This window comes from Tiliqua scincoides, chromosome 5 (genome assembly GCF_035046505.1).
Source record: "Tiliqua scincoides isolate rTilSci1 chromosome 5, rTilSci1.hap2, whole genome shotgun sequence".
NCBI lineage: Eukaryota > Metazoa > Chordata > Lepidosauria > Squamata > Scincidae > Tiliqua > Tiliqua scincoides.
This window is the reverse complement of record NC_089825.1, coordinates 137207293-137225534: the sequence shown is the minus strand read 5'-3', so window position 1 is coordinate 137225534 and position 18242 is coordinate 137207293. Positions and strand designations below refer to the sequence as shown.

The 18242-nt window shown below is 43.6% G+C and overlaps 1 protein-coding gene across 1 annotated transcript; it reads left to right on the top strand.

Annotated features, from left to right (window-relative positions):
- Positions 1-8719: 8719 nt before the first annotated feature.
- LOC136654336 (vomeronasal type-2 receptor 26-like) lies at positions 8720-17813 on the top strand. Its single transcript, XM_066631299.1, has 6 exons — positions 8720-8937; positions 10482-10659; positions 12264-13124; positions 14117-14344; positions 15028-15154; positions 16912-17813. Exons 1-6 carry the CDS (start codon positions 8720-8722, stop codon positions 17811-17813), a joined length of 2514 nt encoding a protein of 837 aa, XP_066487396.1.
- Positions 17814-18242: the final 429 nt, after the last annotated feature.

The following is an 18242-nucleotide window of genomic DNA, read 5'->3' as shown; positions in this document are numbered from 1 at the left end:
ACAGGAGTTTTTAAAAAATCCTAGCTCTCTCTCTCTCCTTTGCCTTGGAATTTGTATGTGTTGGGGCGTGTATGCTCCAGATACATCAGCCATTGTATAGCCGCAGAGGAAAATCGCTTTTTTATCAAGTCGTAGTTGTCCCATGGTAGAATAGCAATGGCATTGCTTTCTAAAAACATGTATCTAAAGATGGCCATTGCGACGCTAGCTATGGTTAAGTATTGAAACGGATCTAGCCCGTCCCTCCCTTCCGATTTAGTCATCCGTAGGATCTCATCCCTGGACAACATACGGGCCTTCCTCAATATTTTTACATCCTGTTGGCAGTAATGCGCTAGCTCTTTCTGGAGATTAAAAATGCTGTTCTTATTTTCCTCATACCACGTGAGAAAATCTTTTTTTCTCATCAGGCATCATGGTGTCATACCTGTAAAATTTCGGGTGGGGGAGAGGGCCTTGGTAATCCCAGTTTTCAGCAGTGTTAAAAAAGTGGGGAAAATATCCTTTACAGCCCTCAAACCCCAAAGCCTTGGGAAGTTTCCCAAGCTTCATGGGGAGGAAGTTTAAGCTGTTGATAAATTTTAATTTCAATTTTTTCACCGTCACGCACATAAGTTTACCTCCCTGTACAGTAAGTTTCACATCCATCCTTCCCTTCACCAGCTGGTTTGAGATAAAGTAGCTATAATACCCCTTTGCATTGTGTGCCAAAAAGGTGAATCCTTTGAACTTTGGGGAGATAAAAGTTGAAATGAAGTCTGAAAGACAGCCTTCGCCCTTAAACTCCCAAGTTTTCCCTTCCTTTGTCCCCATCGCATATATATAATTGGGAAAGTGAATTCCTGTCTCCTGAGTACACTCAAAGTCAAAAAAGATATACTTGTCTGAAAGTTCAGGTTCCCTAAGAGGGGGAATGTAACAGAGATGGTCAGGTAAAGGAATTCTGAGACACTCCAAGCACTTTCGTGGCTTGCATTTGTGTCTTTTAGCGACATAACCTCCACATTCTTCACACAGCCGTTTAGAGAAACAGTCAATCTCCTCTTTGGCCGCTAATTTTTTATGGATCTTTAAACAGGCCCGAGAAGGGCATATCAGTCTGCAGCTTTCACACCGCACCTCCACCTCCCTGGTACACTGTCTCCGTAAACAAAAATGACAGCGAAACCTACAAGTGTATGTATGAGCATAAGGAGTTCCACAGATGGAGCAATAATTTCTAGAACCAAAGAATCCTTTCATGTTTAGAATACCATAATAATGCTCATCATGTAGCAGCAGAAAGTAGGACTTATCATGTATAAGTAGGCCCGATCTGAAGATTTCCCAGCCTTTATCACCATGTAGGACAACCCCTATATTCACTTGTAAATACCTTTCAAATCTCCTCAGGTCTGATAGTAGTATTTTTTTATCAGGGGCAATCCCAACTGCTGCATACAGCTGTCTTGCCATCTGTAATAAATGAAAATCAGTATACCCTTGGCCATTTATGATTGCTAAGAGACTCCCCCCAAAGCAAAGGTTGCTGCCCTCATTATTCAGGTCAACAAGGTGTTGTCTTTTCTTTTCTATGATCTTGCTATAAAGGACAGTGCTTAGCAGTCTTCGGCCCCTCCCACCTCTGTTTCTGATAACAGAAACAATGAGACGCAACAGACCATGAAGATGAACTGCATTGCTCTGAATGAGATTCCCTATGTTAGCAAAAAATGATGCAGCGTCCAGAGCATTGATGTGTCTCCTCAAGGAGAAGAGGGGGTTATTTAACCCCCCTCCTTCAAGACGCAGTTGTACTAAATCCCCCAGATGTATTTCGCTACGTAATTCATCCATTAATTCCTGAATGTTATTTATTATGGTGTGTTCAACCAACAAAGGGTTACTTAAGTGCTCCAAGTTTACAAAACGGAAGGAAAAAGTGTATCGGGAGACAGGTAGTCTCTGAGCATGCCATTCCCAGCGCCCCTCCCTTTCCAGGTAGACTCTTGGTTCAGGCTCCTCCTCCCCCCCTGTAGTGTTCATGGTGGAATAACCGCTATCGGACAGAGGGTTTGGATTAGAGGAATAGCCACTATCAGAATGGTCTTCAACCATATCAGCACCTGCATCTGGTGTATGAACAGGTGGCCCCTGGGGGATGGGAGAAAGCCCTATATCATCATCCTCTGAATCAGAGGAGTCCTGTGGGGAGTGTGGGAAGCCTGCCCCAACCTGATTCACCCCTGCATCAGGTGGAGACTTGTGTGGTGTCTGGCTCAGGTCACCCTGCAGACTATCAGGATAGATGTGGAAGTTTTTAATATTTTCTTGAAAAGAAACAAGCATCTCTTTATCAAGCCCCTTCCCCTGAAACAACGAGCACCAGTGTTTTTTTAACTCTGAATTCCAGTAGATAAGCTGAGCTGAGAATTTTCTCTCCTTCTCAATAACAGAATTCATACACTGGTTCAATAATCCACCCAATTCAAAACATTCATCTGGGTCAAGGTTTCTGGTTTTCTTCTGTTTTTTCTTTGGAGCAAAATCTTCAGATTCACTTTCAGACAAGGCACCAGCATGACGCTTCCGGTCAGGGAGCGGTCTGCCCTTGGGAGTGACAGTTCCTAGAAGGAAAAGGCATAATTTTCTTTTACTGAATGGGGAGACTACATAACTGAAATAGGCAATTTATTATCATAAGAACAGACCATAGGCCCCCACCTAGTCCTGCGACCTGTATCTCACACTAGGTAAAAAAGAGACTCCCTTGCATAGTCCACTTCTAAAATCCTGGCTTGTAACCCACAATGGATTTTTTTTCCTTCAATCCCCTCTTAAAGGCATCCTGTCCCAAGAAGTAAAGAAATATTTTTTTGTCAAATTGAATGGAAAAATTTATACAAGTGGTTACCTTTCTGGTTGGGAGTAGTTGCTGAATTTGAAGTGGAAGGCCCCCCAACAGCTTTTCTTTGAAGAATATTTTGTACAGGCCCAGTATTTCCTGAATGTGGAAAAACCAAAATTTAAAATCGCAAGAAAATAGTGGCATAGGCTTTCCCATTAAAAAATATTCCTATTATGTAATTTATACAGGTAGTTACCTTTTTTGTGACTGTCCAGAGCAGGTGGTTTGGACGTGCTAGGCTTTGGACTCAATGGAGATTTTCCTCGGGATCCATTAACACCTGCGTGATTTTGCACAGGCCCAGTATTTCCTGAATGTGGAAAAACCAAAATTTTAAAATCAGTTTTCTTTTTTTTTCTTTTTTTTAAAAAAAACTGACCTCCATAAAAAAAAAAAAAGGCCTAGGATTACCTCCCCCTGTGCAGGATTTTGGTGACCCTCTAGCAACTAAAAGAAAAAAGGAAAATCTTTTTAATTTTTTATTGTTATTAATCAGGTTCATTACCTCTCTTTAAATGGTTTGTGCAACCATTGCAATTGGCTGAAACTAAATTTAGCTGCAACAGCATGGTTTCCTACAACTGAAATAACCAATTTTATTTTTTTATAATGTCTGATTATAGATGTGTAATATTAGGGACAAAACCATTTTTCCTTACCTCTCTTGAAGATGTCAGGTGAATCTCCTTCAAAAGAAATAAAACAGAAAAATTAATTATAATTTTTGTAGGGGAGTCAGAGTCAGTTTTGTTTTTTAAAAATAAAAGGTATAGTATAACATACCAGAACTTGGGGGAGTTAATCTGATACTTGAAGATACTCCACCAGTTACTTTAAAAAAGAAAAGGAAGGCCACATTACTGGATTTTTAAAGAAACTCTAGAAACTTATTTTTTTAAAAATATAGGCACATACCTTTACGAAAAGTGCATGCCCTTTCCTTACACCCTGTAAAAATGTGGAAAATCAAATTTTAAAAATAGGCTTGATTATTCAGTAACTTTCCAGTTAAAATGTTATAGGCCCCTCTTACCAATTTTGCCATCTGACGTAGCAGGGCCTGCTTGAGTAAGTGGATCTGCAAAAACATAAAAGAACCATAGTTTTTTTTGCTTGCTCAGTTTTTATCTTAGAAAGGAAAATAAAAATAAAAAAAACCACTAAGAATTACCTTGGTTAGGAGTAGATTCGTTTAGGGCACCCATAAAGAGAACTGGATTTGAAACAGAAGACAAAAAAAAAATTGTATTTTGTACTTTTAAAAATTAATAGGATACTATTATTTAAGATGATTCTCGCCATCAGATTCTTGTGAATTTCCATCGTCGTCCTCAGACATTTTCAATCTAGAAATTATAACACAACAGGAAAAAGCTCATTCATGATTTTCCCCATATCAACACACAGTCACACAGCACCTGCAGTGCTGAAAATGGTACAATCATACAAAATTGTGCAGCCAGTGATATAGGTGTAAGATTTTCTCAGACCAAGAATGCCCCCGAGCACTTGCAGAGTGAAAAATACAAACCTTGAATAAAAGCAGTCTGACATACAGATTCTGACATACAGATAGATAGAGAGAAGCAATATTTAATTCTATCAGATTCACATACACGCCCCACACATACAAATTCCAAGGCAAAGGAGAGAGAGAGAGAGCAATATGCTTACCAAAAGAAAGAAGGTTGCAGTTCTTTTGGAAGATGTTCTGACACACACAATAAGGTGTCCCCTTTTATAGGAAAAATCTCTGTACCCCTCACATCTGGACATTCCAATTAGTTTTTTCTTCCCAGGCCCATACAATAAACAAAAATGTTGGTAAGTTAGTATGTTTTTATTTTCACATCATAAATCTTAAAAGAAGTCATGGGTGTCGGATGTTATACACGTGAAAAACAGACCCCAAATTCTGATTCCCATGTCAAAGTTTGAAAAATTTCCAAGTTATTGGAATGCATTAGTCCTGGATTAACCCCTGTTTTTGACCTGTGTCTGGTTTTTGCACATGCAAAATCCAGATACAGATTATGTTCTCATGTCAAAGTTTGAAAAATTTCCAAGTTATTGGAATGCATTAGTCCTGGATTAACCCCTGTTTTTGACCTGTGTCTGGTTTTTGCACGTGTAAAAATCCAGACACAGAATCTGATTCCCTGTCTCATGGAATATAAAATAGCTGAAATTGTTTTCCCATATAGCAAAAGATGGGTGGATAGCAAACCACCGGGTAGATGGGACTCGTCAGCCTGGGAAGGCAGCTCATCTGAGAGAAGGAAAACTCTGATCCCAAACCTCCACTGCCTTGTGGCTACATCCAGTTATGGAAAAGGCTTCAGGAGTCAACCTCGAGGCAAAATCCGGAGCCGGAGTCCCTGAGGCAGTTCATGGCTGAACACAGTCACGTTCTGGCAACTCCTGCGACGCCGCTGGAACCAGTCGTATTGGCTTCTGCCTTTCCATTGGACCATTTCAGCGACGTGGAGAGGGGGGATTTGCTGCATGGGTAACAGCCTATCCTCCATACCTACTTTACCCAGGCTTCGCGCACTGGAGAGGACACTCTGTTCCAGAACCACCATTCAGAGCGTGACACCATAGTCTTCCGAGACTGAAGGATGCCAACATAGCAAAAGAAATGTGTCTGATCAGCTTCTGATTTTTCAGTCCTTTTTTTTGGTGTAACCCCTATGTGAGCAGGTTCTATTCTCCCATGCCCCCCAGGCCCATGTCTTCTAAATTCATTTGAATTAATCCCCCTGTAAGCAACAGAACAGTCAAAAGTTCATATAAAGAATATATTTTTTAATTCCTAAACATGCACATTTTAATAAGCAATCCCTCCCTCATCCACATGTCTTCTACATTATGTTCATTTTCCCTAGCATGCAAGACCTGTATTTTATTTCATACAATCAGATATTAATAAATCAGCCCCACCCGCTCATCTCAGATAAAACCAAAAAGATTTGGCTTTGATCACTCTTTCAACAGAAAAAAGAAAAACATGATCTTGCGGTTGAAGCAATTTAGCGGCTATTTTATGGGGTTCAGATTCAAATTTATATACATGATCCAGTAATGACATAACATATTCAGGAAATTCCTGCTTCATCTCGAGACAACCTAATGAAAATGCAATACAGATACACGTGTGCAGCAGACTTCTAATATCCAATTTCTTCATAACCCTGCGCAGCATGTCTCGAATAAACTCCTGAGTCCAGTCCAAGCAAACGTGGGTGTCCTGGTTTGGGGCCTTCGTTCGACATCCCTCACAGGACACTTTGAGAAATTTTGATACACAATACTTCACAATGGTGAACAAACTTGCTCTCAGCACACTCTTTGTGATTCTCTGCCTTGTCTGTGATGTCAAATTTTTGTTCTGTCTGTCCAGCGGGAGAACACCTAAAATGTTCCGTAACGTTTTGAAAGCGTCTTGCTTCACATCCTTCTTTGGAATAGCCTACAAAAAAAACACAAATAAGTATTTTTTTGATTTTACATTTCAGGCAACACACTCACGTATGCACTCAAGCACAATGATTTACCTCTGCTTCAGTTTCTCTAGGTACAGGTGGTTCTTCCATTGCAAATTGGTAAACCAGGTTCAAAGATGGAAGCGGTAACACGTCATCCTCCTCATCCTCCCCGTCATCCTCATAGCGCCTACATTTTTGCTTCTTCTTCATAGGTGCCTGCGGTAGGCTTTGAGAATCAGTGGGTCTGTCTGGGGTCTCCGGCTCATCGCAGCTCTCCATCTTGAGCAGTTTGCGAACGTAGTTTTGAGAATCCATGGGTCTGACCGGGGTCTCCCACCCCTCAGAAGGCGGCACGTTCTCCTTCTCTTCTTCGGGGCTCTCCATCTTGACCACCACCATAGTGTGATTTTCACTCTCCTCCCCGGCAGGGGATTCACACTCCAACTGGGGAGACTCCATCTCAGAAGGAGAAGCGGGTGAGCTTTTCAGAGGGGAGGCCATGGCAGAAACAACAGCAACTGCAAAGGCTGAACGGCTTTCTCCCTCCCCCCGAAGGCCCTGGGCCTTAAATACAAGGACATGTCCGGACCTGTTCCCACTCCCCCCTTTTTTCCCATTGGCTCCACACGGTGGTCCGAGAGCTATGAAACCTGCGCCTATTGGTCGGCGGCGATGGGGCGAGTTGTTTGAGTGGTCACATGAACCCCGTTCCCACACTTTATTGACGGGCTCCTTTTCCCGCCAAACCAAACGTCGGGGTGCTACAAAACCCTTCCCTGGCGTTCGAGGGGAATGGGGGCAGTTGTTTGAGGGGTCACATGAAGCCCTTTCCCACACTTTATTGGCGGGCTCCTTTTCCCGCCAAACCAAATGTCGGGGTGCTACAAAACCCTTCCCTAGCGGTCGAGGGGAATGGGGGCAGTTGTTTGAGTGGTCACATGAAGCCCTTTCCCACACTTTATTGGCGGGCTCCTTTTCCCGCCAAACCAAATGTCGGGGTGCTACAAAACCCCTCCCTAGCGGTCGAGGAGAACGGGGCCAGTTGTATGAGGGGTCACATGAACCCCCTTTCCCACACTTCATTGGCGGGCTCCTTTTCCCGCCAAACCAAATGTCGGGATGTCCCCAAAACCCTCCCTAGTGGTGGGGGGCAGTGGGGAAAGTTGTTTGAGGGGTCACTTGAACCCCCTTAGGGGGCGGGATTTACAGTAAGAAGGGGCGGGACCAGCTGTCAAAGTTAGTTTGACTTAAGGTATGTACTTCCTACTACTCAAGTTCATCAGCATGTTGGTCTTTTGCAGTTTGGTTGTCCTTTGTTTCCTCCTACTTGAGCACCAAGGGGAAGTACATGGTGGCTGTGGAGATCTTCTCCATCTTAGCTTCTGGGGCTGGTTTACTGTTTTGTATCTTTGCCCCCAAATGCTTCATGTGTTGAAATGCAAATGTGTTGAGGCCTGAATTGAATGAACGGGGGCAACTGATAAGAAGAAAGGAATATAATATCTAAAATTTGTGGACCCAATCTAGTTCCAGTTAACTGTTTCTTACCAAAAGTTAGTCCAATGTACTTAGAGGTGCAGTGTTGTAAACTTGATTGTACAAATAAATGCCCAACAGGGGATGTAGACCTCATTTCTGGAGTCCCTCCCATGCAGTGGGTTAGAACAGCATTTCACAAACTGTGGGTCCATGTGCGGTGGGTCACAACTCCATGTGTGCCAGACCCAACACAATGCTCCTGGTAGTGCTGCAATGCCTAATTGGGAAGTTGTGGAGTCCTCTTCACCAGGCCTGTGACCCACTTTATTGGTCACCGCAGGCCTCAGAATGTCCCACAGAACCAACTAGAAGCAACTTTTGGTTTGTGGACACAACTTCTCATTTTACCAGAAATTGCTTCCAATGTTTCTGCAGGGCATTCTGAGGCCTGCAGCTGCCAATATAGTGAGTCATGGGCCAGGCACGACCCAGCCTAGGCCTCTGGGGCCTGCCAAATGGTTCTGCAACACTGCCAAGAGGGTGGGGAGGATGAAATGTGTTGTGGCACTGAAATGTTTGGCAACCATTGGGTTAGAACATTGTCTCTGGCTTAGCTTTCATTACATCTTTCAGCTCCTGCCAAGATTACCCGGTTCAAATCAACATGTTTTCTTCTGAAATGTCTCAGGGTGTCCATAACATTCAGGAGATGATTTTCTCCCCTTGTCATTATCAAATTAAGTATAATGACTTGACCAATTTCTCCAAGTCTCATGGGAATCATTGCTCCCTTCAGAAACATCTAAATATATGGCATAATCTGGATACAGCGAATGGGTTTACAAAAGGTAGATAGTCCTAGAGGATGTTGCAATTCATGGTGTTACTATTAACATGCCTGCCTCAAGGAGTGTACAGTACCCCTATTACGAAGTGTGCCGGAGGCGAGCATGTTCCTCTCCATTACAGTTATTATGAGTCTGGAGACTTCATCATTGGTGGCATTATTTCTCAAAGCTACCTGATTTCTGACCCACAAACTTTCAGAAGACATCCATCTCAGGGACTGCTTGATGATCGCCTGTAAGGAGTTGACTTTCCTGAACATTTCATGCATGTTTTCAGATATTATGCTCAGAAATACTGATTGGGCAGGTTGAGATGGGATTGAGATAGTCATGATTGCAATGGGAATGAATGGCAAGGCTGGCATTTTAAGAAATTCCTTATCATCAAGTGAATCTTTTTGTATGACGTGTAATGCAGCATTAAATTGTTCCAAATGTGTTTTTTAATTGGCTGACTAGCTGAGTGGGTGACGGGAATGCCGAGGATGCTCTTTGTATTGATTTTGAGAACACGTTTCACAAGTGATGTAATTCTGAATTGACTTTCATATGAATGCCAGCAAACAGCTGAATCCTAACTAGAAATGCAGCTGGGTCAATGGATTGACCGCTATTCAACAGAAAGTTCACAAAGCGGTTTACTGAGAAAATCAAACAAACAACTAATGGCTCCCTGTTCTCACAATCTAAAAAGATGCAAAAGAACACCAGCAGACAGCCACTAGAAAAGACACTGCTGGAGTGAGGAGGGCCAGTTACTCTCCCCCTGCTAAATAAAAGAAGGGCACCCCCTTAAAAAGTGCCACTTACTGAGTTAGCAGGGGTTAAGGGAGCATTTGTTCCCTTACCCGTGGGGCAAGTCTCTGTTGCCCCAATGTACCTCCTTGGAGTGTTCCAACCATTTTGCTGCAGCAGGAGAGTAAGGGAGAGGGAAGAGGAGAAGTAATGGGGATGGAGTCCTTCCATATGCCGGTGTCACTGGGATCCATCCCCTCTCTCCTGCATTCCCCCTCCCGTCCTCCCTTCTCCCACGCGCCCCATTCCATCCCTTTCCTGACCCGCTCCCCCCACCACCCACCCTCACAGCCAACATACATGCATTGCTTCTGGGGACACTTGTGTAAACCACCCTGAATTGGCTTCCTCCTCTCTGGGTGGTCCCTGAGAGAGTCACTCTGCCCAACACAACTTGAAGGAAATGGGCACAGATGCAGTCGCATGGATAAGTAGTGAGCCTTTGGGCAGCTGCCTAAGTACCCCAACCTCTGGTGCAAGTCCTGGCAGCTGCAGTAATTAAAAAAAATGTCTAGCTGGCAAGCATCTATGGATTTTCCTTCTGTGCTTCCTTTCCATGATTGCTTCCATATGCGGGAGGCTCCACTGCGTCTAGCAAAGCTTCCTTAAATTTAAGTGTAGTTAATGTCATATTGTGGAGTAAATGTGTTGCAATGTCATATCACTTTCTTCGTAGTCACTCAGAATTGCCAGCTATGATTCAGAGAAGTATACATTCCAGGTCTAGGCGCCAATGGCTCTTCGCACTTCATCGATTGTGGCTATTCTTTTTTTGTAGTGTCATTACCAAATATATGTTGGATTTCAAAGTGGAAAAAGTGTTATCCTTAAACATACCCACTGTGATAGAACATGCAACTCTCATTGTAGGGTATATATTCAGACCTACCAGCATATCCTGGCCTTGGAATTTGCCGTGAAGGAGATAAATGAAAATCCCCAGATCTTACCCAATGTCACTTTGGGCTTCAACATCTATAATAGTTATTTCTCAGCTAGCTGGACGTACTTTGCCTCGCTAGGACTTCTCTCCACAAACGGCAAATTCAAACCCAACTACAAGTGTGACCTACAAGACAATGTAGTAGCTGTCACTGGGGGACCCAACTCTCCCATGTGGAACTACATAGCAAATATTCTGTGCAACTACAAGATACCACAGGTAAGCTGCCATCAGATTTCATTAAACTGCAGACAAGTGTAAGCTGAGGGTCAGTTGTTTGATCATCTGGAATGAGAGTTAGATCAATATGCACAAATATCTATGGCTCTTAAAGCAGCACATTTTATAAGGACAGTGAACTTCCCATTCATAAATATTACCCTGATAGCCAGTGACAGCCTGTGTTCCCCCAATTTTGCCACCCCCAGGCTCATTTGTACATGCACCTGCGTAGATGAAGGGACAGGGTAGCTGGGGGGTGAGTAAGCAAGCAGACTGGGGAGACAACATGTCCCTTCCCTCTACTTAGAAGTAGAGCTGACTTTAGAAGCTGTGGGGAAACATTTGTTGTGGGGCCCCAGGTTCACAGCCACAGTCTGTAGTATCATCATAGAGCTATAAATATCACTTATAGATGTTACCTATGAAAGGATGGAAAGCAATCAAAACATTTGCTTAAAAAATGCATGTGAGTTAATGCACCAAATGTATCCAAGCTCATTTTAATATAAATCATATACTAAGCTAGAGTCAAATTTCCTAGCACAGGGCCCAGTTTGCAACAATCAGTCCAATTAGCCTAAAGCTGGACCTACTTACAAGAGGTCTGCCTGCAGCCTCTCTCTCTCTCCTCAGTGTGGCTTCTATTTGAAGTGAGCATGAGTGGTGTGGGCTGGGAAGGAGAGGCTGAATGTAGAAGTCTGATATGTAAATGGGCAATTCCCAGTCTAGGAAGAGAGGAGGGGTGCCCCACCTCCCTTTCTCTTCACTTTTCCTTTGCCGCTCCTGTTCTTTTCAAACAGAGGAGGAGGAGAGGCTGTGTGTGGATCTCCAGTCAGTCAAGCTGAAAGGGTGGGGGAACCTCAGTCCTCCTCCCTAGCCAAGGGAGGGGAACCCTCTAAGCCATCTATGAACAGCGCTGCTCCTCATTGAAAGTCACACAGAGGAAGGAGGGAGGCCAAATGCCTTGTTCTGGAAAGAATCTGGACAAGTGTGCATCTGTAAGGGTCTGAGAAGAACATAAGTTGTTCTTCTCCCTCTAATTTATTGGCATGTTTTTACAACTTTAGTGCACCTCATTCCCCACATCGGGAAGCCTTGTGCATTCTCATGCCCTTTTCCCCCAGCTACCATCTCTCTTTAGGGCTGTAATGAGTCCTGCTTTCTCTGAAGTCACTACATTCCTCCTCCCTTCTTTTGATAGCATCCATCTTTTCACCATGCCTTTCATCTCTCCAGATCTGTGAAACCTTGTTTACTCACATGGTAAGAAAAGCCCTGCTGGATCAGGCCAAAGGCCCACCTAGTCCAGCTTCCTGTGTCTCACAGTGGCCCAAAAGATGCCTCAGGGAGCACAAAAGACAAGAGTATCTCAGAACACCTCCAGACTCTGGTGGTCATATCCAGAGATCATAGTGGTCGTAGTGAACTGGACTTGCATATTCACTTATTCATGGGTTTCAGTATCCATGGGAGGCCCAGGAATGGATCCCCTGTGGATACCAAGATCCCACCTGTACTCTCATAACTCTGTCACAGAAAGAGAGACACAAGCATTTGTTTCTGTGTAGACATGTATCATTCCATTTTTTAATGTTCTCCAGCTTGTATATGGCTCTGTCCCAGTTCTGAATCATGAAACCAAGGCTGTTTTCTTTCACCGGGTGTTTCCAAAAAGTGACCATCAATATAAGGGATTTCTCAAGTTGCTGCTGCATTTCAGGTGGATGTGGGTTGGGGTGATTTATATACCTAGTGACAGTGGAGAGTGGTTTGTTCAGAACGTGCTCCCCACATTCACCCAAGAAGGCATCTGCTCTGCTTTCGTAGAAGCCTTGCCCAAAGAATCTTTCTCCAATGAAATCTATGAAACGGTGGAGTTGTGGCACGGGGCATACAAAATGGTATTAGGAAGCACTGCCACTGTTATGCTCTTATATGGTGAAATTCAGATCACTGCAATTTTTAGAATGTTCCCCCTCATGAAAGAATATGAGGATGCACCAATGAAGACAAAAGGCAAAGTTTGGATTATGCCGGCCCAGTCGGATTTCACATCACTTCCCTTTGAAAGAACCTTCAGTGTGGAGTTCATGCATGGCGCCATCTCCTTTGCAGTGCCCTCAAAGGAGGTTTTGGGATTTCAGACATTCCTTCAGAGCAGAAATCCTGCCTCAGATAGAGAAGACGGCTTTATCAAGTTCTTCTGGGAACAGGCCTTTGATTGTTTTTTCCCCGACTCTAACAAAGACAATGACAATGGAAATCCCTGCAGTGGGGAGGAGAAGTTGGAGACTCTCCCCACATCTGTCTTTGAAGTGAGCATGACTTCCCACAGCTACAGTGTCTACAATGCAGTCTATGCTGTGGCACATGCTTTGCATGCCCTTCATTCATCCCAGTTGAACCACAGAACAAAAGTGAACAATGAGAGATTGAGGTTTCTGAATCAGCAGCCATGGCAGGTAATGTCCAGAGCACATCATCTCTATCTGTGCAACCACTGTTGGTTGTCCCATAAATCTGTAAAATATTCTCCATTGATGTCAGCACTAAACTTTTGGAATTTAAGAGTAAATTCACCTGCCATTTTCAATGAGTAGTTTGGCCCTGAAATTTTGATTTGTTGTTTGTTTAAAAATACAAAACAACAACAACAAAACCTTGATTTGTGGCTGTGGGAGCTCAAGCAGAGTTGTGAGAGAGATGCAATAGTGGCGTCATTTGCACCAATGACTCCGGAATGTTAACGGGGGGGGGGGGGAGGGATTTTATTTTATATTAAAATACAGTTTTGGTGGGATTACGCACACTTTAGTACATATATTAACATATATGTACACTTTCACATTGCTGTACATATATACTAACATTTATGAACACTTATACATCATGTAAGTATGTAGAGAGAAATTTATTTTTATTTAAAATATTTTTGAAATATTTTTGAAAGAATCTTGATTTACACTATCTTGAATTGTTTCACTTTAACCTTTCAAATGAAATACAGGTGTGCACCGCTTAACAACTCTTCGTTTAACGACAGACCCCATATATGACGGTGGTCAAAGCACAATAAAGATGCTCTTAATGAGGTAATCACATTTCCCATAGCCTGCAGCAAAGGGTCTGTTTACACAACAGAGAGGCTCTTAATGCAAAGAAGAAAGCGTCTGTCTCCAGTAGCCTGTGCAGCCAACTAGTGACTGGCAGGGAGTGTCTGCACAACAAGGCAATAGCTTGGACTGAATGTTCACTTAATGGTCTAATTGCGTATCTAAGTATGTATCTAAGAATGTTTCTAAGAGAATATATCTAAGTGGCGCATACCTGTAGTATTAAGATCCACATTCTCTTACATAAAGATGCTGCTCATACTTTCTGACCAATCATTAGCTCTGGGTATTTCCACATTCTTGAATATAATGATTAATTGCCTTCTTCTGCATCAATTTAGCTCCACCGCTACCTGAGAAGTTCCATGTTCAACAACAGTGTTGGAGACACACTTTCCTTTGATGAAAATGGGGAATTAATAGCTGGGTTTGATATTATCAACTGGATCACATTCGCAAACCAGAGCTTTCGTAGAGTTAAAGTCGGAAGGATAGACCCCATGGAACCTAAGGTCCAAATGTTCACCATTGCTGAAGATGCCATTGTGTGGCCCAGCGTCTATGACCAGGTAGAGACTTCACCTTTCAAGGTGAAAGAATCCCTTTCACCATTTTGCAAGCTGAGCTTCACCACATAGCCTGTACCCAATTGCACTGAAATCGTTCTATCTCTGTGTCTTGTCAATCAGATGAGGTTGACCCAGATACTGATTCTATACCCCAAATCTTCATTTTGCAAAATGTTGTCCCTGCCAGGTTTATATGATTCATGTGAATGAGAATGTTGTCAGGGCAATACTGCTGTTCGTATGATTCATGAAATCATGTGAAACAATGGAATTAACAGCTGAGCACTAATCAAGGGGTAACCTGCCACTCATATGTTCCAATGGAGAAGACTTTGGATAAAGTCTGGAGACAGTAAAAATAATTGTCCGATGAATGTTGTCATATCCCCCAACCTCTACCGCACTATGTCCAATGAGTTGGACATTGTAGGGCACTTAGTACTAACTAGAAGTAATGTGACCAAATGCTGGACATCTGTGAATAAAGCCTACATTATTTAGGCAGAAGTCAGGAATATCAGGTTGCAACTTTCTGTTTGTACCAGTTCCGTTTAGTCATGCCAGCATTACTCAGTTCTTAAAAGTAAAGTGATCAGTGAAATATAAAGTCCAAACTATGTCTTCTGAACATATAGTATGTTTAAATGCTTTCATAATGTTTTTCTGCTTTTGTTTACGGACAGGCAAAACCCCTTTCTCTATGTAATGGCCATTGCCATTCTGGCTATAGCAGGAGAAAGGTGGAAGGACAACCCTTTTGCTGCTATGATTGCCTCCAATGTCCAGAAGGGAAGATTTCAGATCAGAATGGTAGGACGTGCCCTGCTTAGAGTTCATCAAATACATTGATGATAATCCAGAAATTTTTCTATGGTGGGTAGCCCAGTCCTGAGCAGCCTGGCGCACTGGACTGCAGCAGTGACAAAAAGGGCTGCAGCCACATTCAGCGCACTCCAGGCAGAAGCCGGTGGCTCCTCGGAAGAAGGGAACATTCATCCCTTTCCCTGCGAGTAAAGCAAGTAGCCCTGCGGTGGAACTACAGGTTGAGACTAATTATTTGCATGGGTTCTGTTGCAAGCAGTCATGTGGATAAAAAAAAACATGCACTATAGCAAATCAATTTTAAAAAAAAGTTTCTTTGCTCCAGTGATTGAAAAACAGCCTTGCTGACCTTTTGACTCTAAGATAACAGTCATTAAGAAGACAATCCATCAGCACTTCACTCAGCCCCTCCCTTCACCAATATAAAATGATCATGTTTCTTTCAAATGCTGGAGAAGGGGAGGGGTCTGAAGGAGAGAGAAGGATTGATGGATTGTTAGCCTGCTGTCCTCTCTCTCTCTCTCTCTCTCTCTCTCTCTCTCTCTCTCTCTCTCTCTCTCTCTCATTAAGGAGGCTGTTGTTAAAGGACTGTTCAGTTTTTAAACTGATTTTAAAGGGGTGCATTTTTCCCCTTCTCCAGGGATCAGTACATTCTTTCTCATTTGCAGGGGCCATTCGTGTTGAGTCAAATCCATGTATAAAAAATCTGCGTATAATTAGGTTGGACCTGTTCTCAATTCTATGGCAACCCAAAGGTCAGCGTAGACTCAAGAGCCTCTGTGTTGGACACTGAGCCCAACACAGAGGCTCTCTGGATCTGGTGGAGTGAAGCCTCACTGGTCCTGCCTCCCTCCCACCCTACTCCCTCCCCTCGGAACGGCTTCTCCCCACTCTCTCCCCACCCTCCCTCCATCTCCCCCCTTCCCGGAATGCCACTTCTCCACCTCCCCCATGCCTCCATCTACCTCGCCGCTGCTTGACGGTTCACACCCCCCAAAAGCCTCATTTCCCTTGTATTTAAACAATTGTTCAGAATTCATCATGATGAATACTGATCAGAGAGCCTGGGCTGATGGAATCAGTGATATGTGCATTTCTGGGTACAGCAGCACCCATTTCACAGAAACAGAAAAGGGAACTTTTGACTTATGCAGACATGTTGAAAGTATTGAAAAGTTCTCCTTTGTGTTGCCTAAGGTGAGAATAATGCATCTTGGTAATGAACCACAGGAGCCAACAACCTGTATTGGTCGTGGTTAACTGGGATTGCCAAATATACTTGGTTGAGAAAGGTAGAAACATATTTGCATTGGAACCTTTCAGCACTCATTTAAGATAGCTGTCACCAAAGTCACATCTGCTGTTTGACGAAAATGCAGTCCCCATCCAGAACAGAACTTACCATTCAGCCTCTGTGTCTCAAGTATTTCCAGTAGATCTGGGCACCGGGATGCTCTGGGCAGTTGCCTCTGTTTCCCGGTGGCCCAGAAGGCTGTGCAACAGGACATCCAGGCAGATGTGACTGCCCAGAGTGTCCCAGAGCCCAGTTCTACTGGAAATGCTTGCAACGTGGAAACTGCTAAGCTCTACTCATGGAGAAAAGGACTTTCCCCAAACCCTGGATCTGGCCCTTGGTTCAGGGTTTGGAAAGCCCTGATTCAGGACTTTCTAGTAATGCTTAAGTACATCACTGAACTCTATCCTGAGGGCCCAGTTATAGAAAATCCCCCTGTTCTTTTTTTCAGACATGGACGACTGTTTTCACTGCCCAGAAGATCAATATCCCAGTAAGGACCAGGTTTTGTGCGTTCCAAAAGAAATGACCTTCTTGTCTTATGAAGAAACTTTGGGGATCATTTTAGCAGCTCTGGCTTTTTCCTTTTCTTTCATCACTGCTTTGGTGCTTGGGATCTTCATGAAGAACAAGGACACTCCCATAGTCAAAGCCAACAACCGGAACCTCACCTACGTTCTTCTCGCCTCCCTCTTGCTCGCCTTCCTTTCTGCTTTCCTGTTCATTGGTCGACCTGAGAAACTGACATGCCTCCTTCGACAAACTGCTTTTGGCCTCATCTTCTCAGTGGCTGTTTCTTGTGTGTTGGCCAAAACCATCATTGTGGTTCTGGCTTTCCTGGCCACCAAACCAGGGTCCAGCATGAGGAAATGGGTGGGGACAAGACTGGCTTTCTCCATAGTTCTTTCTTGCTTCCTAATGCAAGCCACGATTTGTACTGTATGGTTAGCAAAGTTTCCCCCATTCCCCGATTTTGATATGCACTCAATGGCAAGGGAAATTGTGCTGGAATGCAATGAAGGTTCAGCTGTCATGTTTTACTGCATTTTAAGCTTTATGGGTTTCCTGGCCATAATCAGCTTTGTTGTGGCTTTCCTAGCCAGGAAGTTGCCAGACAGCTTTAACGAAGCCAAGTTCATCACCTTCAGCATGCTGGTCTTTTGCAGTGTTTGGTTGTCTTTTGTGCCAACCTACCTGAGTACCAAAGGAAAACACTTGGTGGCTGTGGAGATCTTCTCCATCTTGACCTCCAGTTTGGGGCTCCTGTTTTGTATCTTCTCCCCCAAGTGCTACATCATCATCGTGAGGCCTGAACTGAATGAAAGGGGGCAGCTAATTAGAAGAAGGAATTAAGAAATCTTAAATGATGTGGACCCAAAATAGCAAAATTTAATTGTGGCTAAGGCTGCAATCTGATACACACTAACCTGGGAGTAGGTCTCATTGAACCCAGTGGGATTTACTTCTGAGTTGACCTTAACTGGGGTGGGCAGGCCAGTTCTATGGAAATGCCACTGCACTGAAGCATTGTGGCATATACTGCATCCTGCAGGGGAATCGAGGTCTCCTTAAGGTAAAGGGACATTTGTTCCCTTGCCCTGAGGAAATCCCTAGCCACTGTAACAGGTCTACTCAAACCTCTGTCTGCTAAATTGCTGGCACAAGTTTAAGGAGACCTATGTTGGAAGATCTTGCCTGAGAAGGGGAGCAGATATGGTTTGCTAGAGCTGCTGATCCTGCCCCCTTCCAGAACCAGTTTGCCTCCACACCCTTCCTATTAAT